Raw genomic sequence first — 22,601 nt, 5'->3', positions numbered from 1 at the left:
GGACTGAAAGTCGGGTTTTCACTTGGTTTTATTGTAAAAGTTAAAAAACATGGCGCAGCAGCATATTTCAGTTTCCATGACGATATTACTAAAAGTTTTGACGGGTTCATCTCTACCGCCCCCTAGAGGTCGGGGAGTCAACCTGCAGCGAGCGGATGAACGAGCGCCCCCTGCAGGCGAACGCCGGGGTGAGAAAAAGGATGGTCATAAAAACAAGGAATGTTTATTCTTCACCACACATTCAAGATGGACGTCCACTTTGGTTTCTCCTCACAGGACCAGTTCAAACTCGATCCACCGTTTATGGCTTTGGATGAAACTTTGGCTGGTCGTCACGGTAACGTAAAACAAAATTTGGCCCAAAAAAAAAATCCGCATTGTGATTGTCGTCGACGCACAATCGTCTGACGTTAAATTAACACCCGAAAACATGTCCCGTGTAAATGTAGAAAAGTCGAGCTGCACGACCCCGACCACAGAGGCGCGTTGCTCAAGGGCACAGGTCACTAACCCTGTTAATAATCGTTTTTACAGATTCCATCACAGAAGATTAAGAGATAAACGAGTCACTTCCGATTTTAACTCACGTTCGCTGAAATCGTTGAAGTTAAAAAACTAAATCTTTACATTTGACAAGCGGGAAAATGTAGTGGCTCGTCTGTTTGAGGCATTACGGTAAAGCTCCATTTGTAAATTATTAAATAAAGTCGAACTCAATTGAAACATTAAGAAATATTGTTAAGAGTTGAGAAAAGCAAAAAAATCAGCAGGAATTGAACCGACAACTCGTCATCATTGCAAATGTTGTGATTAAAACTTTACGAAGAGCCGGATCGAATGAACCTGCTCTTCTATTAGAGCCAGTACGGTAGAAGACATTAAAGATCGATAGACGATATAAAGGATCTAAGACGATATTTTTACCATAACTCCTGAAGTAGATGAGCAGCGTCGTTTGTCGTGCAGCTCCGTCGCTGAAGGTTCTAGTGTTTGCAGCAGAAAAACGAAGCTTATGTACAAACCGCGCGATTCGTCCTCGAGAATCCGACGCCGGTCGCCCCTTAAATAGATCCTAAAATACAACTTGTCAGTCACGCAGAGTTCAGTCGCACACGTGTGTCCGTGGCTTCACTTCCGTTGCCGCAGTGTCTCGGACGCTCCGTTCAGTTTGCTGCGTCCGGTCGGCGGCGCCGACGATGACGAGCCGCCGTTGTTGGCGTGAACTTCCTGTTTGCGTCGACAAGTCTCTTTGTAGCGCAGAGTGATGTCACTGCGGGAGACCAGAGACGTGAAGGTCAGAAGGATGACGTTTACTCGCGTTTGAAGAACATGATGGAGAGAAAAAGAAACTGACTGAGTGGAAAACAGAGACAAGAAGAAGAGAAAATGAAGGGAATGAAGAGACGCAAAGAGAAAAGAGCTGAAGACAAACGAGAAGAGACGATGGTTTGGAATAAAACAGAGACATGATTAAAGAGAGAAAAAGAAGGAGAGAGTGAAGGACGTACGGAAAGATGAAGGAGAGATGAAAGGGATGGACATAGAGAAGACAAGAAGAAATGAAAGACAAGAAGGGAAGATGAGATGGAAAAACAAACTTCAATGTGAAAGACAATAATAATAAATGAAAGAAAAATGGAGAAACGAAAGACAAAAAGAAGAAATGAAGAAAAAGCGACAAAAAGAGGGGGATAGACGTGTAGGAGAAGAAATGGAAAGCGTGATGACAGACGATGTTGAGGAGAACAATTTCTAAACTTGATGAGAGCTGACTTCATGAGCAACAGCACCCCCTGGTGGAGGAGACGTGACTGACCGGATGAAGAACCTCCAGAGGGTCCAGGAGAAGATGAGCAGGATTCCCAGGATCCAACACTGCGTGACGAAGAAGGGGATGGGCAGCATGATGGTGTTGGGGTCGTACTTGACCACGATGAGGAACTCGGTGACGGTGATGGCGGCGACCAGCCACGCCTGCTGACCCAGCTTCTTGTAGAACTTCCTGTTGAGGTTCAGGGTCAGGGTCAGTTCAGAGACTCCTGGGTCGGTCCTGTGGGTCGTGAACTCACGGGTCGTCCATGAAGTCGTAGATCTCGCGCATGGCGACTCCGCCCACGTTGACGAAGAAGACGAGCCGCAGCAGCACCAGGTAATGTTCAGGAGGCATCCACAGCACGAACTTCAGGTAGAAGGTGTTCAGCTCCGCCAGCAGGAACTGAGGAGCAGCAGGTTAGAGCGCCCCCTGGCTGCTGCATACATCTGTACATGTGTGTTCATGTACTGTGTGTGTGTGTGTATATAATATATATATATATATATATATATATATATGTGTGTGTATGTATGTATACATGTGTGTATATACGTGTGTGTGTGTGTATTTATATACGTGTGTATATACGTGTGTGTGTGTGTATGTATACAAGTGTGTATATATGCGTGTGCGTGCGTGTGTGTGTATACTTTGTATGTATATATGTGTGTACATACGTGCGTGTGTGTATATATGTGTGTGTGTGTATGTGTATGCGTTTGTATATATATGCGTGTGTATGCATACATGCGTGCGTCTGTGTGTGTATGTATATATGTGTGTATATATGAGTGTGTGTGTATGTGTATGCGTTTGTGTATATATGCGTGTGTATGCATACATGTGTGTGTGTGTCTGTGTGTGTATGTATATATGTGTGTATATACGTGTGTGTGTGTGTATATATGTGTGTATATACGTGTGTGTGTGTGTGTGTGTGTGTGTGTGTGTGTGTGTGTGTGTGTGTGTATGTATATACGTGTGTGTATATACGTATGTGTGTAAATGTACGCGTGTGTATGTATATGTGTATTTCAAGGCTGCTCACCATGAAGATGATTCCTAAGACGGCGAGCCAGCGCCTGAGGTTGGACGCCGGCTTCCACTCGAACTTGACCCAGCTGTACGGGGTGAACTGGAAGGCGATTCTCTTGATCTTGCCCCTGCGGAGGATCAGAGGTCACATGACCGTCACCACACAGAGAGTCATGTGACCCGGTACTTGTATGTGGGGATGTTCCACAGTCCCTGCCACTGGTACGGCTTCATGGACAACCAGGCCAGAGTCTTCATGCCGTAGTAGATCCCGAGTCCGTTACACACCAGCACGTCCATGATCCACTGCGGGGGGGTCGGAGGTCAGTGTCCGAGAACAAGTGCCGACCTTGGGTCAGGAATACGTACGTGATCCCACCAGCACTCGGAGAAGTTGGGCAGCTGGTGCTCCAGACTGTACTCCAGGAACTCGAACATCACGCTGATGATCATGCACATCCACCAGTCCCGGATCACCAGGGTCTGAGGGGACACATTCATCAGAGGCTCAGGGGCCAATTGTGGCCCTTCAGTGGATCTACGGCGGCCTGGGGCCTCTTTTATAAACCAGGGAATGTTTTTGTTGATGAAAATATACGAGTTCATTACTGCTCATGAAAACTGAAAACATTTTTCCTCTTCATCTCAATTCAGTGTTGAACTCTGATAAAATCAGGGGTCAAAGGTGATGACATATCTTCAGACTGTGGCCCCTGATCTACTGACCCAAACTTTTTTAAACCTCAGAATTACTCACATATGTGTGCTCTTTAAAGTTTTATATCTTAATATGAACGATCATGACATCATCATCATCATCATCCATTATTATAAAGAAGACATCAAAAATGGAAAGAGAATAAATATACAAAATAGAAAGTAAATAAACGAAAGACAAAAACAGAAAGAAAAAAGGCAAATGAAAGACAAAAAAAACACAGAAAGACAAAAAGAAAACAAAAGAAAAAAAAAGAAAACAAAGACAAAAAGAGAAATGAAATACAAAACAAATAAAACGAAGGACAAAAAATTAAATAAAAGACAAAAAGAATAAAATGAAAGACAGAAAAAAAGAAAATGAAAGACAAAAAGAGAAATGAAAGACAAAAAGAGAAATGAAAGACAAATAATGAAATAAAGACAAAAATAATAAAAAGACAAAAAGAGAAATAAAAGACAAGAACAAAATAAGAGACAAAGGAAGAAAACGAAAGACAAGAAGAAAATAAGAGACAAAAAGAAGAAAACGAAAGACAAGAAGAAAATAAGAGACAGAAAGAAGAAAACGGAAGACAAGAAGAAAATAAGAGACAAAAAGAAGAAAACGAAAGACAAAACAGACGTTGACTTTGAAGGACAGAAAGAAGAAAAAATGAAGTTAAACATTAAAGCAGCAGAAGAATCATTAAGTTTTGAGAAAAACAAAAACATCACAAAGTCAACGAGGGAAACAACATCACCACTGAAGAATAAAATACTCATGAGTTAAATTTATAAAAAAAAAGAAGAGCAAAGAAAATGACAAAATACAAAGAAAAATCCTAAAGAAAGTGAAACAGGAAAAATGTGTAGTTTGAATAAAATACACAACAACAAAAAAGTTGATCAAAAACTAGTTGAACTAGTGTGGTGTGTTTGTTTTAATCACCTTGATGTACCAGCCCAGGAAGTGAGCAGGAACGAATCCGTCCATCTTGTCCTGCAGAAGAAGAAGAAGAAAACATGAAACATGTCCAGGGGTCCACGGGACGCTCGTCTCACCCAGAGGTTGTGGAAAGGGTCGGACGTGTTTCCGGGGTCGTAGATCAGGCAGTTTCCTCCATAGTCCCTCTCGGGGAGGGCCACGCCCAGTTTAGGGTCGATGAACTTCATGAAATGGCGTCCGTCGTGAACGGTCTGAAGGACAGAAGACGATGGTCACGAGGGTTCGAGGACACATGTTTCTAGATTTAAAAGATGAAACAGGAACGCACCTGGAAGAGGATGAAGATGAGGAAGAGCTCGTAGACCACGGACACGCAGAGCCAGAACCTCCAGTAGGCTGCAGGAGAGACGGGTTAGATGTTAGGCGCCCCCTGCTGGTCCGAAGACTGAATCACCACTAAGAGCTTGTGTCAAAGAGATTTAATAACATTTATTTTGAAATAAATGTTGATGTCACGACCGACTGTTATCGTTCAAGACGTGAAATATCACTTTTAGAAATAAAATGATGCAGAAAAACTTTAGTTCTTTAGCTTGTGTATGTAGAAGTTCAAGAAAATATCAATATACTTTTTCAAAATACTGTACTGTGAATATATATATATATTTTTTATCATTCATTATTTTATCGTTATTTTATGCTTTTAATGTACAATTAATATTCAAATATTCACAGCATTTGTCGTTTTTGTGTTGCAATTGAATGTCAGACCACTAGATGGAAGCATTCGTTACGACCTCTACAGCGAAAAAACAAACAATAAAATCCAGTGAGAACCTGGTGATGACTGAGGACGAGAAGATACAGTGGATATTGATACACCTAAATATCACTATATACTTTTTTTCAGAGAGTATAAAATGTATTTCTATTTTTAATTATTTGAATTTTATTTAAAATTAACATGAAAATATATCCTGTGATGACATTAAACTTTCAGCCACTAGATGGCAGCAGTCATGATGTTCACTGCAGTTTAATGGGCAAAGAAATACTGCGTGATGACGAGAGGACGAGAGGATACAGTGAGTCCCACAGCTTTTAAAAGCTGATATATGGACATATTTTGGTTTTGAAAACAAATGAGTACTTGACAATACCACAAACATATCCATGTTACTACAGTATCACGATATTGGTATTGTGATAGGCATCTGGTTATCAGACTCTTGACAGTTCAAACCTAATCTTGTGTAACATGTTTTGTGAGACAAATGTTAAAAAAAACAAAGCTTAATTCACTATTATTTAAAACAACAATGTCACATTCTCTTGAGGAAAGATACGTTTTTTTTTTACTCCACAATAACATCAGATTTTTTACCCTTTCGTGAAGTTTAACAGAGTCAAACCAAAGTTATGCGAGAACATCAGTTACTCTTCAACCTAAGATCACATGCAAGTTTAATTTGTCCAGATTTATCGTGGAAATGAAGGTGAACAACTGGCTGTTGTTCAAGCAGTGGGTTCGAACCCTTCATGGGTGTGATCTCTCAGCAATGAATTATTGGATGTAACCTGTGCCCGGAATAACGGCCCATAAGAAGTATTGATCAGCGACTCAGATGCCGGCGGAACAACTGCCTCAGACTCGAGATACTGAGCTAAACAAAAAGCTAGTGTGCTGTGTGAGGGTGAGGCGGGGGAGGGTGTGACTCACCTGGGTGAGGTCGTGTGAAAGGTCCATCTTTGGCCTGTGTGACTCCAAAGCACAGGAAGACCAGGATGCTTGCAACAATCCCCCTGCAGGACAGAGAGAAAACTACCTTCATGAACAAGTTTGAGACAAAGTTTTTCTGATTTTCTTTCACAGATTGTATTTTTTTTTGGTTCGTGAAGTTTCCAATGTTTGTCTCTTTTCATTGACAAATGTGTTTCTTTGTGCTCCAGAGTTGACCCAGAACCTCCCGAGCATCCTACACCTCTCCTCGATAGTGTCACCAGTGCTCTCCTCTTTTTCTAAATAAAATGTGTCTCGTTCTGCTTGAGACGATAGATATAGACACACACATAAACTTACACACTCGCATAGATATAGACACACACATAAACTTACACACTCGCATAGATATAGACACACACATAAACTTACACACTTGCATAGATATAGACACACACATAAACTTAAACACTCGCATAGATATAGACACACACATAAACTTACACACTCGCATAGATATAGACACACACATAGATATACACACGCATAAACTTACACTCACATAGATATAGACACACACATAGATATACACACGCATAAACTTACACACTCACATAGATATAGACACACACACATAAACTTACACACTCACATAGATATAGACACACACATAAACTAACACACTCACATAGATATAGACACACACATAGATATACACACGCATAAACTTACACACTCACATAGATATAGACACACACATAAACTAACACACTCACATAGATATAGACACACACATAAACTTACACACTCACATAGATATAGACACACACATAAACTAACACATTTATTTCAAGATACTTTTGAAACTTCAATATACAGTAAATTAAAACTTTATTGGAGAACTGCTCTCAGCCAATCAACAAAGCAGATCGAAGAGTTCGATAAACTTTATTGATCCCTCTGGAGGTCAAATTGTTAAATGATGACATTGATGAAGGAAACAAACCAGTGAGCAGAGAAGTGGTTTCACTCCGAGTCAAGGTCATCAGGAGGCGACTGGAACACAACTAGGAAGACTTGTCGGCCACTTATCAGCTCTGACCGATTACAAAGGTCGGCTTATGTCGTGAGATTAGTGTGTCAGTGAACATGTGCGCGGCACGAAGGAGTGTGTGTTTGTGTGTGTGTGTGTGTGTGTGTTGTCAAGCATCTTATGTTACACGATAACGTAGGAGAAAATAACGCTGGAGTTTCTTTTAAAGAATGTAAATGCAGGAAAACTGTCGTACTATAGTTAACACTAAGGTGGTCAAAAGTATCAAAAAAGTATCGATACTAAAATGTTGTATCCGGATGAGGTAGTGAGTTTTTTTTATCCTTGTGGTATCAGGTATAATTTCTGAGTTGGAAAGGTCAGTATCGTGACAATACTACACACACAAAAAAATAAACACACAATGTTGTTTACATGATTAACATCAGTTTACTGAGTTACAATTATTTGTAATTCAAAAGAGACGATATACAAGGAAAATCAAATGAATATTTATATGAATATCGATACAGTCTAGTTAAAAAAAAAACTGCAATATTTAAGTGTATTGATAATTTGTCACAGCTGCAGCAACAAGTGACGTATAAAGTGTGTGTAACTTGTGTTAAAGGTGCAGCATGTTAGCTCGATTGTGCTAAATAAATATTTGTGTGTCTGGAGAGGCATCTCGAGTTAGCCCGTCAGCGCTGACTCAAGCTAATCTCATTAAGAGCCGACTCATCGCAAACAAAGACACACACACAACCGGCGGCATCAACGAGAAAACAACACAACATCACGCCATGACTTTTGTCGTCGGCTCACAACGTCGCAGACTTATTTTAAGACGCTGCCGAGTGTCCTCCTGGCGACCGAGGTGAGTCCGAATCTCCTGTCACAGATCTACTCCTAGTGTCTCACACATGACTGAACTAACCTCTGGTATTAGTACAACTGAAGGCTATTGAGGGAATTTTGTGGAAATTTCACCAAAAAAATAAACAACTGTGATGAATTTCTTTATTTTCAGAACTCAGTAGGGGGCGCTCTTGGTTTGAAAACGGTTGAAACCGTGGTCCAGAGCCAATGATCGTACAGCAGATAGTGCCATCTAGTGGCTGTGACATTCATGAAGATGCTTCACGAAGCTCCAACAGCGCATCACTACCTCCAAATAAATAATTAAAAGAAGTACTTAATTTATTTTTTTAACATCCAATGTGCAATTGGGGACACTTTTGAGAGAAAACCCTCAAAGTCCACTTTGGAAAGTCTATCACAACCAAGTCCAGCCCCGCATTATGGGGCTATTAGTGTAAATGCGCGAAATGATTTGCAAATACAGTATATACGTGTATCTGTACAGTGATACAAAAAATGCGTAACTCAATTTACAAATGTGTAACTCAATTTGTAAATGTGTAATTCAGTGTGTAACAGTTAATGTGTAACAGGATTTGAAGACAAATGCCTCAGCTGCGATGACACCGTCCCGCCAGTAGGAGGCGGATACGCCTCCATGTAGCTGGATAGACTTGACATTGACACGAACACGAACGAACCCCGTACATGACATGGTAAAAAAAATAAAAAATAATTTGTGGCCAGGAAATACTGAGTTGTGGCCACAAAATAACGATCTTGTGGTATCAGAATTTTTTTTTACGTGATTTTAAAACCTTATAGTGGCTTAGATTAATTAAATATTTAGGTATTAGTCTCAATAACAGACATTGGTTACATTCTCTGGTGTCAATAATGTGAGAATATAAATAATGCCTAAACAAAAAGAAAAAAAATGTCTGTTATTGAGACTAATACCTAATTATTCATTACATCACAAGATTTTAAAAGCAATCACGTAAAAATAAAAACAGTTTTTATGGATTTGAGCATACTTGTTCTGAATGACACATCGAGTTACACATTTGTGGATCACTGTACAGATACACATATATTTGCAAACCCTTTCATGCATTTGCAAAGCTTTAGCAAACAGTAATACCGCCTCCTTACATACTGGACCAGAGAGACGAAAACAGAACTGCGTCACTGTTTCCATCTCTTCGAGCTCACTGCTCTGATTCCTCGCTCTCTCAAAACATCAATAGATTTGAGCCGCTCACCTTTTAGTGTTGTAGGTGGTGTCCTGTGGCGTCTCCTCCAGCAGCGTGACGTAGACCAGGGCACACGTCAGGATGAACAGAACCGTCACCGTATGAGCTCGCCTGAGGAGGGACAAGAAGTTTCATTTTAAACCTTTTATGGTCATTCTGAAAAGATGACAGTTATTTTAATCCAGCATGAAGGACACAACATGAGCACATTTCCAACCAGAAAAAGGTCATGAAAATCCTTCACAACTTTTTTGATGATTAGAAATACAACAACACAACCTCTGTCACTCTTTGGTCGAGGTAACAAGTCAATAAAGTTTTTACAATCACAGCTGGACTATTATCTTAAAAACTATTCAACCAAATAAAACTGAGGTTAAAAGTATATTTTCTGTTATATCCATACTGGTAGGAAAATATTAACACACTTTAATAACACTACATTGTTTTCAGGATAATATATAGATTTCAGGGTTTTTAGTGTATATAAAATGTATTTCTATTTTGAATTATTAGATTTGTATTTACAGTAACATGAAGATATTCCCGCCGTTAATGGATTTTTTATGATGCCATAAAACTTTCAGCCGCTAGATGGCAGCAGTCATTAAGTCCACTGCAGTTTAATGAACAACGAAATCACGCGATAGGTAGGTAGAACTTTAATGATATCCTAGCGATGACTGAGGACGAGAGGATACTCCAGCATCTATTAAAGCTGATGTTTAGACATGTTTTGGTTTGAAAACAAATGAAATCAGTTACGACTTCGTCAAGAGTCAAGTGGTCTGTAAATTCTACAACACCTGAGTCAAGTACTCGACAATACTACACATATATACTTGTTACTACAGTATCACTATATATTGTATTGTTGCCGCTGTTCCGCGATACTTATTTTACCAACAGATTCTTGGCGATACACACCACTAACCCATATATTTGTGTATATTTTCTCTTCAATACTATAATCAAACTTCTTTGCGACTCACAACAAAAAAAGTGGCCAATAAATAAACCATTACGTTACAGTCTCAAAAGATGCTGATGAAGAGTCTGCTGACACGGCTATTTTAATTTAAAAAACAGATCAAACTCTGAGCTCACTGACTGGTCACTTTCAGAGAAGAGCTGAGCGTGCATCTGGGATGTCAACTCAGCAGATGCCGGGGTTGACTGTGCAGAATAAGGAATGTGTGAAGCCTCCACCGTCTCCAGTGTGTGTCTGGTGGATCTGGCTCCAGGGATAAATGGTAGAACCAGAGTTATGGAAGTATATCAGTGCCATCCTGACAGGGACAGGTTGAATTTAGTGTTTGAAATGAATAACTTAGAATTTTCATTGAATTTTTCAAGCATTTAATTATTTTTGGAACATTTTAATTCAGTAATTTGTATTTTGAAATGTTGTATTTTTTTTTTTTTTAATAATTGAATTAAATTAATTAGAAAACATTCGACATCAATACACTTCTTTCCACACACAATTTGATATTCCAATTCCAAATATATACCCTATATATATATATATATATATATATATATTTAAATGCTCTAAACTTAATATATAGCCTTAAAAAATGTTGTCATCAATTAAATTAATAACGGCAGATTCCAAAGCACCTGTAAGATTTCGGAATTACATTTAGTTTTAGAGCCTGATGTGATTCAAAGTTAAAGTGAACGGCTCAGTGATCGATTATGTTGGTCTGGTCAGCATTCTTAAATCAAATTAAAAAAGAATAGGAATAAAAAAAAAATGGTTTTAGTCAATTTTGTTTTAAATGATTGAAACTAAAAATATCAAATTCTATGGTTTAAAAAAAAAAAAAAAAAATCACATACATTTTGAAAATAGTTACCATTTTTAAAAATGGAACCTTTGAATTTAAATCTCAAATTTTAATAATATAAAAACAACATTTGAATAAAAAATAACCCTCAAAGTTTCCACATTTTTAAATGTTATATTCAACCATTGAATATAATGACACTGATATAATTCTATAAGGAGCTGATATGATAGTTTTGTACAAACAGGAACACAAAAAAAAGTAGTTTGGATGATAGCGTTAGCTTCTTTGGTGTTGCACTAGTAAAAATGATTGACCTGAAAAAACATCTTTCTACGCCTTCATCAGCTGATGCAAACCGACTGATCACAAACAGCTTTGGCCTAAGTTTGTTGTTCATCTTCCGTCTTTTCCAGCCTAATCCCGACGGACAACAACAACAACGGGATTAGCATCTCCACGCTTCCTCAAGGGTATCCGTGTTACGGTCTACAACACTGTGGCAGCTTGAAATGTCATCATGCTCCTGATAGCAGTGAACACTTCACTCGGGCAACAATCCTCTTCGGAAAGACGGAGATCGCGGCCTTGATAAAGTCAAGTTACCAAACTCACAAGTGCTGCTGCTTCTCAAAGAGTGGATCCTTCGAGGCTGCGCTCCAGGACATGACATCGTCAGGACGCCAGTTGTATTCCCGACAATCCGTCAGAGCGGCGGAGCGACAAGAAAGCTCCAGCTCTAGCTAGAATCTCCCTCAAAAGAAGACCAGACGACATCCTCACCAGACGCCCCTGGTTCAACCTAATTGGCTTGTTCCTCCGCGGATCAGCGGAAGGTCGACAGTTCAACTCTTGATACATGCAACAAAAAAAAAAAAGTGCTTCGTTCCTGAAAACTGATCCAAGTCAGTGGAGAAAAGAATAGATTTTTATCTTTTAGCTCAGCTCTAAATCCACTTATCGCAGCCAGTGATCAGATACCATTAATCCAGGAGGTGAAACGGGAGAAGGACGACGGAGGAATCAGCGACTTCAGCCCGAACACGAAGCCGACGCCGTCCTCTCCGAGCGAGAGCAGGAGGTCGTGAGCTCCTGGTGAGTTCCTCCATCGTTGGATTAATCCCGGGTCACCGTGAGGAACTTAAAGACCGGCTCGATTAGCCTTTCTAAATAAGGAGGAAGGTTTATTCAGGAGAGGTTTGATGAAGAGAAGCTCTCACAGCGGGCGTATCGTTTACTACCATCTATTTCAATCTGTTTTCTCTTCTATGAAACTACATATTTTGGGATCAAGTTTTCTCTCGGTTATGTTCGCTACTTGTGCAACTAAAAAAAAAACATTGACAACGGCCAAGAAGAAATTCTCAAGCGGACATTTTACCACTGGACCAATAGTTGATGCCAGGTTTACTTGTCAAGTACTTATGAAGGCATTCATTACTGGGTTAACCCAACAACCCTAAAACCATCTCTAAATAACAACAAGCAAGGTCAACAAGGTCAACTGTCATCAGTTTTTGGCCTGAACACGTTCATCGACTAGTTCATGTTTTGGGCCAACGTAAACTGAATGTACTCCATTACTGCCCAGTACAGGCCAAAAAAAACAACAACCCTAAGACACACCGTTAAGGGCTGTAAGTATACACCTATCTCATGACACAATTTGATATATTACACTCAAGATACAACTCAATACAATATATTTCAATACACTTGAAATCTTTTCGCAACGATTTTAGGGACGACTGAATTTTAGTGACATCATGTGGTTGTTTCTTTTGCGTTGAATTAATAGAACTCAAAGCAAAAATAATAATGTGAAGAAAATATCGATTCATAGCCTTTAAAGCTTATTTTAAAAGTCACACCCCTACAGTTAACAGGTCTTAATGTTAAAAAGGAAAACACCCAACCTAGCAACACAAGCCTAGAATTACGCACAACCGTTTACGTCATTGAAACAAAAAGCATTATGAAGTCGACAGAATCGACAAAGCAAATAGGGTTTGTCCGATAATCCATAACCAGTTTTACATGATGAAATCTGAAGCGTTATTTTAATGTTAAAACTGATCAAGTAATGTCTGTGGTTTTATAAGAATGTGGTCAAGTACAATATAATCCAGCCACACTAAAACAATGTTGAGCAGGTATTATAATTCCGAGATGCTAAATATGTTGTTTTAGTCACACAGCAATTATTAAAAATGTTATATCATGATGAAAAAATACAAGATACTCTTGCGTTAGTTTAAAGAGATTCTTCATCCGCTCAAAAAAAAAACTACATTTGCTTTTGTATAAATTCTATATAATCATCTGTATCTTAAAAATATTAAATAAAAAAAAGAAAGTCAAGGTAAAAACGAGACACTCGTATTAAATATTAAATATAACTATAACTCATTATTCATGTTCTGAACTGTAGGCGAGCAAAGTTTGATGCATTTTAACTGTGGAAATATATATTTATTTCCTGTACAAATACAATTTATTTATGTCACAATTAATGAACCTCAATATAGTTTAGATCATATAGTTTTGTAGAAAGAAGGGAAAAAACAAAACAATGAAGTAGATCATTTTTGTAGCTTTGCAAGCTTATTCTCAAATGATGAACTATGAACTTGTTTATTTTCAAATTTGTGGACTGAACTTTGAACTAGTTCATGTAGAAAGTTAACTATCTCAACCCTGACCGTAGCGATTAGATTACTGTGAAAAAATTCCTGAACTCAGATAAAACAACAAAATCCAATCATCAGTTCTACGTCCGCTTATCAACAAATCCAGAACATCCAAGATGAATACTTCAGATAAACACATGACCTTCATGGCAGATGTAACTAACACAGTATTACACACTTCTAACCAAGGTTGCCATCAGTAACTAGAGCAAATAGATTCTTGAACAAATGACAAGGTTACGGAGAAACAAACACGACTTTGGCACATGTTTGGAGGGAATGTAGGACGAGCTCTGGGCTGAGTCACCGGGTCATGGGCGGGTGTCGCAAGAACTCTTCTTGCTACACCTGTTTGTCAGGAGACTGCGGGGAGGGGTACCTGGCAATCGGGCAACACGAGGTAAGACGACTTTCATGAAAACGTGGTGAGGGAGGAGGATGCCAGAATCTTGTGACCAGCACGAGTCTGTTGTGGTTAAGAACGTAATATCCACTGAAAATTATATTATAGCGCAAATCTTCACAAATAAAGGTGTAATACGAAGCAATGAAAGATTCCAGATTCCACCATCAAAAGGAATCAATGCTCATTTATAAAAAGATACTGCGAGCAATCCAGAAAAGCACAGAGCTACCGCATGCCAAGGAGCTTGCGTTACATGACTCTGGATAATCACAGCATAAAAAACTTCACTTCCATGACCCAACAAAATTGTTTAGTAACCAGTTTTCTTGGTTTTCTAGCTATTCTGAGTGGAGCGGGCCATGTGAGAGTACATACAAGTGGATCCTTCAAAATCTTCCTTATCCAGATCGTACAACACCAATAAATCCATACAAATTCTTGAATTTAATTTCTTGATTTTTTTTCCATATCAAACTCTAAAAAAAATGGAAAATAATGGTTAGAATTCACTCTTTTCTTGGATAAAATATGTATTGTTTTACTAAGTTCAGGTTAAATCCTGATGTTAAAAATGATCACTAAATTTAAAATGGACAAAAAAACATCTAACAGGCTCAAAAACAATCGCAAACAACTCAGACTTCCCTGCATGCGGGACACAAGTTTCCTGTTTGCCATCTGCTTCTAATAATAAACAGGAAACGGCATTTAATCTCAAAACAACGACACACTAGTTTCTACAGTCTCTTCTTCTGGCGCTTTTGTTCATTTTGAAGAGGAAGAGAAATGACCCTCGACAGACAACTGTGATTAAGACTGTGCAGTTACAAAACAGTTTCATAAGAGTCAGGAAACACTCAATTATACAAAGTTATCAAACTCAAATAGGATCAATACTTATGCTCATTTAAAAAGTATCCATTACACCCCTCGCCCACTGTTTTTTTGTTGTTGTAAATATTCAACATGTTGTTCTGTTAATTTTTAAGGTTATTTTTTTTACTTTTCTAGTTCATAAAATCTCTTGAGGTTCTTTATTTATTTACTGTGGTATTGAAAATGGTACTGAATGTTTGTATCCTGACAAAAACTACCATGTAAGGGACTCAGGGTATTGTACGGGATGAAGACAGGAAGTAAAAATGTACATTTATATCGATTATATGCCGATATTAACTGACATGGCGTCCAAATGGTCAACTAGTTAACTGCTTTGGATTTAAATTATGTGTTTAAGGCAAATACGTCAATTGCTAATGTAGTATTTGATGTAGGACAAAGAACAGGGAGTCGTCATGTGAGGTAGTTTCAGGAAAAGCGACATTCTCTCCCGTGTTATTCACGTCTTCTGTCGGACCAGTCGTGCCTGTGACTCACAACTCTCGAAAGCTTTGCTCCTTCCAGAAAATAATTATTACCCGTTTTTTAAAAATCAAATCAAAAAGCCTTTTTAACGGTTTGATGCTCATCGTCAAAACAATGTTTGGAGGGTTCCTGTCATGAAAGTTACCTCATATTTAAAGTAAAAACTTGTAGTATAATGTTAACTATTGTATTATTATATTCAAATGTTTTTTTTAAACTGTTAATTAACTGTTTTAAATACAATAAATATAGAAAATATAGATTCCCCTCCAAGACTTTTATGATCTAGTTTCTCTGCCAATTAACAAGTGGATCGTTCAGGTTTTTTTGGAAGATAACACACCAGATAACAGTCTTCTTGATAAATATAACATTCCTTTCTGATTCACTTCTTCATTCTATCAACACCTGCAGCAAACTTTCCAGCATCACACTCGTTCTCTCACTCCCCCTCAGCGAACTCATGCATGCATGTGCATCACATGAAGGAAGCGCTTATTTCACTGAGAAGCTTGTGCGACTCTTGACACCCGTGCAGGTGAATCTGGTCCATGTTTGGTCTTATTTTTGTTACCGTATAATAGAAAAGTTTCTTTAATTCTTTGCTTTCAAAGTGATTTTTAACTCTTGTTGATTCAAGTGTGTGTTGTTGTGATGCCGGACTCTATTGTATCATCAGTGTGTGTTTGTACAAAACTCTCTTTTCATTGAAATATTGACATTCGAAAAATGATCTTAAGCTCTGAACCACTGAAAACACTTTGTTTTTCTGGAAATTAAATCTTGTTGACCATAACCACACCCAATCTGCTGTGATTGGTCAAGCATGGAGGTCTGTCACTGCGCGTCAATCGTCTCTACCTCCAAGGGACTCGTTGTATAAACAAAGTGGGGCGTGATTACAGCTGGCTGGAGGAGGAGGGAAGCCATTATTACGTCACAGTGGACTCTCGTAACCTCTCGTTCGCCCAGATTTCAGAGCAACTTTATAAAGTAATAAGTTGAAAACATGGTCATGATGAGGGACTCACTGCGTCTTTGAGAAGAAGACTTTTCACAAAACATTTACTGCATTTCAGGAGAGTTGGGTTTTCATGTTAACTGACCTTAAAGGTTGTTTTTTTTAAAGAGGATAAACACCTTTCCATTTTGAATCAGAAAAACTAGTCTTCGTTTGGAAAAATGTAGACATTTCCAAGATCTAAACCCCATCGGTAACGAAGCAGGATGACCTGAAGAAGGTCACCCGGAGAACCACATCTCATTCAGTGTCACCTTGCAGCCTCCTCATCTCCTCGTCAGCGGGAAAAAAAACAAAAACAGAACCTGCAGACCTACCAGAAGAAGGTGTTGGTGCCGTCGTCGTAGACCTCGCACTCCGAGTTCTTCTTGTGCAGCATCTCCTTGGAGGTCTGCTTGGTCACCTTGGTTTTGCTGTAATCCGGGCAGCCGGGCTCCAGGGACCCGTTGTGCTCGGTCGACCCGCCTCTCCTCGCCTCCAGCTTGGTCATGATGAAGATGATGAAGATGATGATGCGGATGAAGATGAAGAGGAGGACGTCCTAGCGTCGTCTTGTCACCCGCCCCGCCCCGGGCACCGGCAGCATCCTAGCGGAGGCAGAAAAAAGCGGGCGTTGTTAGCTCGAAACTCGGGGAGAGGAGAACCTGAAATTCACGTCCCTTCTGACGCCGGAACGCCCCCGGGGTGATGAGCTGGTGAGGCAGGGATTGTTTTTCTGTCCCGACACCGCCCACGCGTGACAAGTGCGCTTAAACAATGGCGACTTTATGAACAAAAAACTACATTTTCTTACGCACAAGTTGACAAGTCTGTTAGCACGTTAGCTGCTACTTGTGACCTTGCTAACGAGTTGACCGCGCAGCTCTTCCTCCGCAGTTAAAACCGAAATAAAAACATCTTTAAACCAAATTCTCTCAGGAAATAACTCGAAGTTACTGTCAGTATTAGAGCCAGAGTTACTCACCGAGAGTGTCTGTGACGAGTCGAGCACTGACGCTACATCCGCTCACGAACGGCGGGATTGACGAAGGGATTTAAGAGGGCTTTGTTTTTTTTAATCCTCGGGTTTGGTCCCAAGACTCGAGTGGCACCGGCTCCGACGAGTCACTCCCAGCCGAAGACAGAGCTGCTGTCTCGGCTACAGACACAAACATCACATGGACATGGCGTCTGTTGACGGTTAAGCCGGCGAGGGAAAGTCTTCCGGTTTATTCTCATCAAAGTAAAACGAATCATCAAAAACACAAGTATTTAAATTTCTTAATAATGAATACAAAACTATAAAAACTGTATCGTTTTAAATAATAGAACAAAACACGAAATTTAGTATACCACCTATGCAAAAATAAAACTATTGATTAATTGAACTTCTGGTGAAAATGATATACAAATAAAATCATTACATGCATTAAGCGCATTTTAATTAATTTAAAATACGTTTTATTGAATTCGTAAAATATTGTTTGGTAAATTCAAGCTTATAAAAATGCCTAAACATCATTCTAATTGTTAAAGAAATATATATATATAAATAAAATATATATTTAAAACATCGTGAATATACATCGATGTATTTAATTCTAGTTAATTTACTTCATGAAACTTTGTAGCATATATCTATTACTTGTATCAACCATTTTATAAAAAGAAAAATCTCTTTTTTTTCCGCAATTGCGGTGTCGTGCTCTTATTTTGAAGTGAAAACGTCTATTCGGAAACGAGTTAGTTAAACATTTTGTTAAACTTACTCCACGCTTTGAACATAAAAACGTGTCTTATTATAAAATTAAATTCCAACTTCCGGAGAAATGGTTTTGTTTTAACAACAGATAGATCGTTTTATTGATACAAAAATACTTTTGTTTGTGAAGTTTGATCTTATCTTTTCAATAAAACTGCTCGTCGATAAATAAATAAACCTGCTGTCAAAAGATACTGATGATAAAAATAAAAAATAAAAATATGTAATAATGAAAAATAAGGAAACTTTATGATCAAAAAAGTTAAAGGAAAACATAAAAAAAAAAAAAACTTTGCATAAAAAAAAATAAAAAAATAAAACAATCCTGCTCATCAATATATATAATCATAAAAAAACGAATAAAATAAACCAGCATATCAAAAGAAAATAATAATAGAAACAAATAAAAGTCAATAAAAAGAAAACAATACATTAAAGAAAATGTAATAAAACATGAACCTGCTCATTATTAAACACAATAATAATAATAATAATAACAATAATAAACAAACCTGCTTGTCAAAATATTATAATAAAAACATAAGTTAAATAAACCTGCACATTAAAACACAATCATAAAGAAATAATGATAAAAAATAAAGAAGCCCATCTTAAAAGAAGAAGATAAATAGAAGAATGGTTATTTGTATAGTGCCTTTCAAGATAAAGGAAAATAAATCAAATAAACCATCATATCAAGTTAAAAAATAATAATTAAAGAATAATAAAATAATAAATAAACATGCTCATTAAAGAAAAATACAATATAATAAACCCCGGCTCATCATAAAAAGAAAAACACAAACCTGCTCATCGTAGGACAGAAACAGGCTGAGATAGAGTTGAAAATAGTTTGTCTGAAATTCAACATTTTAGCAGCAACACAACAGAGATCCTCGTGTTCTTGTGTTGTTTGTCTTGTGCAAGGCGAGGTGAAAGTTCACGTGTGTGTTCATGCAGACGTGTATTTCCAATGCAAACACAGACTTGTGCGTCTGTTTACGCTGCGATACCAGAGTTTGATGGTGTCACAGCTACGACTGCACTCTCGGTTCAGACTATAGTTTTGTTTCTCATCTACCTTTCATAACATGTATCGTCATCATATCATAGTTTGACACTGGACAGTTCTGGTGAATTCAGAAGTAACAAAGCTGTAGTTCAGCTGATCGACCACAGGATGGCGCCAACATTTTGTTCTTTCCCCGCCTCAGTTACAGAAACAACAGCCTTTGATTGTTTCCTCATCGTAACTTCTATGGGTTTATTTTTGTCTCACTAATCGCTGTAAATGCACAGAGATGATCTACAACTAATCAATGGTTCGCATCATGTGATTTGACAGCTACAAATACAAATATAATATTTGAAACTTGTTTTTCGGACTTAAATATATGTGTTTTTGTAAATATATTGCTTTAAATTTACAAAACAAAAATAGGTTAAAACTACAAATAATGCTTGTGACATTTGTGAATAAACAATAACACAAATTAACAGCTTATAACTTAATTAGATTAAAATTTAAATAAAAAATGCCGATTCACACACACGGACTGTAGAGGATGTCGAACCGGCTGGTTTTTTTTTCATTAAAAAAAAATTAAAATCGTCTTTAATTGAATAAAAAAACAAAAACATTGATGTTTTCGGACATGACTTGGTGAGAGAAAAAATATTGTGGCGAGAAAATATAAAAATATAGTTGCGTAATGTGTAGTTTCAGTTTTACAAATGTATTTTTGTTTGGAAAATGAAGAATTATATATATTTACAAAAATACATTTATTTGTGAATAAAATACAAGTTACAAATTAAGTTACAAATATATTTGTGGACATCAAAACACATGTGCAAACCATTTAGTGCATTTACAAATTTTAGTCTCAAACAAGCCCATATAAAACGTGTGGCACGTGGGCCTTTTGAGGTGCTGCCCCCCAGCGAAGCACTACATTTTCATTATTAAAAAATGTTTTTTTTGCTTAAATGACAAATATCATATTGTCTAAGAATTGTATGGTTTTAATAGAATGATTAGGGAGTTTTGAAAATGTCATAATCGCCCCAAATTTACTGTAAAACCAAACAAAAAAATTCACACAAATTCAAAGCAAAAAACCCTGCGGGAAAAAAACATCTGGATCTAAATTTTTCATGATAAAATCAAATCAAGAGTTTGTAAATTATTTATTTTCATGGGGTTTTCATTTTAACCCACAAAGTTTTTGCATTATACATTTTCCCCTTCAATTCCATTGTCATGTTAGTTCCTATTTTGAGGTAAAAATTTCTATTTGGAAAACAATACTTTTTCCTCACTTACTTTTCTGTGTCGCTCTTATATTTGGACGATATTTTATGATTAGTATAAATATATAATCTATATATAAACTCAACAAATACTGCCCTCTAGTGGTCAGTTGCTCCACAGTAGGACCATTTGAGTCCCACACATGAACATCTGCAGCCAGAGGCACGAGCAGCTTCCATGCCTGCAGCACGAAGACTCGTCATAAAGCGAGTTCTTATGATGGAGAGGAACGTCTGGAGGCTGCAACGGACTCTTCCTCCTCACGTCCTCCAACAAAGACCGGAGCAGGTCGAATGTTTCCAGGCCGTGGGGCTGAATGCGTCCATTGAAACACCCCCAACCGAGCCGCTTTGAGGTCCACACTTGCAAAGACAACAACAAGGTGCTCGACAAACACACAAGAGCGAATCAAGCAGCTGTTACGGGCAGTAAAGAGCAGACGCTGAAAGGAAACAGGACTTGGAGGCTCGTAAAATATAATTGATTGACGCAGCGGATCTTTCATATGTTTATGGCCTCGACTTCCACTCTGGCCCAGGAATGTCTCGCTGAGTTTAACGCTGGTGTTGATTTTATCTTGTGCTTAAGTTCAAGTTGAGTCTTCGTTTTAATGGGAATGAATTAATGTGAATTTAAAATGTATCTTTTTTTTAAATATATGTTCCCAACTTCTAAGATTGATTTCTAGTTTGAACATTTCTACGTCAAAATAACAGTTTTATTTATTGAAGAAATAACTAATCACTGTTTTGGCCATTTTTGTTCTTTCAATGATAACTGACTCCAATTTTTCCGACACACAATAAATACACACACAACAACCCACCACATAAACACACACACCACAACCCAACACATGCACAAAAATACACACACCACCCCAACACATAAACACACACACCACCGAAACACATGCACAAAAATACACACACACAACCCCAATACATAACACACATAACACCCCAATACATAACACACACAAAACCCAAACACATGCACAACAAAACACACGCCACCCAAACACATGCAAAAAAATACACACACAGCACCTCAATACATAACACATATAACACCCCAATACATAACACACACAAAACCCCAACACATGCACAAAAAACACCCCCCCACAAACATAAACACACACACCACCCAAACACATGCACAAAAATACACACACAGCACCCCAATACATAACACATATAACACCCCAATACATAACACACACAAAACCCCAACACATGCACAAAAAACACCCCCCCACAAACATAAACACACACACCACCCAAACACATGCACAAACATACACACACAGCACCCCAATACATAACACATATAACACCCCAATACATAACACCCACAAAACCCCAACACATGCACACAAATACACACACACCACCCAAACACATGCACAAAAATACACACACAACACCCCAATACATAAACACACAACACACCCCAACACATGCAAAAAAAACAACATACAAGCCCCAACACGTGGACAAAAATACACACACAACACCCCAACACATACACACACACACCAACCCAATACATAACACACACAACACCCCAATACATAACACACACCACACGCCAATACATAACACACACACCACCCAAACACATGCACAAAAATACAAATACATAAACACTCACACCACCCCAAACACATGCACAAAAATACACACACAGCACCCCAATACATAACACACATAACACCCCAATACATAACACACACAAAACCCCAACACGTGCACAAAAATACACACACCACCCCAACTTATAAACACACACACCACCCAAACACATGCACAAATATACACTCACAGCACCCCAATACATAACACATATAACACCCCAATACATAACACACACAAAACCCCAACACATGCACAAAAATACACACAC

The 22,601-nt window shown here is 38.1% G+C and overlaps 1 protein-coding gene across 1 annotated transcript; it reads right to left on the bottom strand.

Moving 5' to 3' along the window:
• Positions 1-10: 10 nt before the first annotated feature.
• ptdss2 (phosphatidylserine synthase 2) lies at positions 11-17,809 on the bottom strand. Its single transcript, XM_087797902.1, has 13 exons — positions 17,603-17,809; positions 16,956-17,225; positions 9,373-9,474; positions 6,214-6,296; positions 4,822-4,889; positions 4,610-4,744; positions 4,497-4,547; positions 3,218-3,331; positions 3,036-3,154; positions 2,862-2,976; positions 2,070-2,215; positions 1,817-2,002; positions 11-1,270 (listed from the first exon to the last, which is right to left on the bottom strand). The coding sequence occupies exons 2-13, from the start codon at positions 17,126-17,128 to the stop codon at positions 1,129-1,131; spliced, it is 1,434 nt and encodes a 477-aa protein (XP_087654028.1). The 5' UTR covers positions 17,129-17,225; positions 17,603-17,809; the 3' UTR covers positions 11-1,128.
• Positions 17,810-22,601: the final 4,792 nt, after the last annotated feature.

Source organism: Callionymus lyra, chromosome 8, assembly GCF_982586985.1.
Source record: "Callionymus lyra chromosome 8, fCalLyr1.hap1.1, whole genome shotgun sequence".
NCBI classification, from domain to species: Eukaryota; Metazoa; Chordata; class Actinopteri; order Syngnathiformes; family Callionymidae; genus Callionymus; species Callionymus lyra.
Note: the sequence above shows the minus strand (reverse complement) of the source record. Positions and strands in the feature narration are given on the sequence as shown.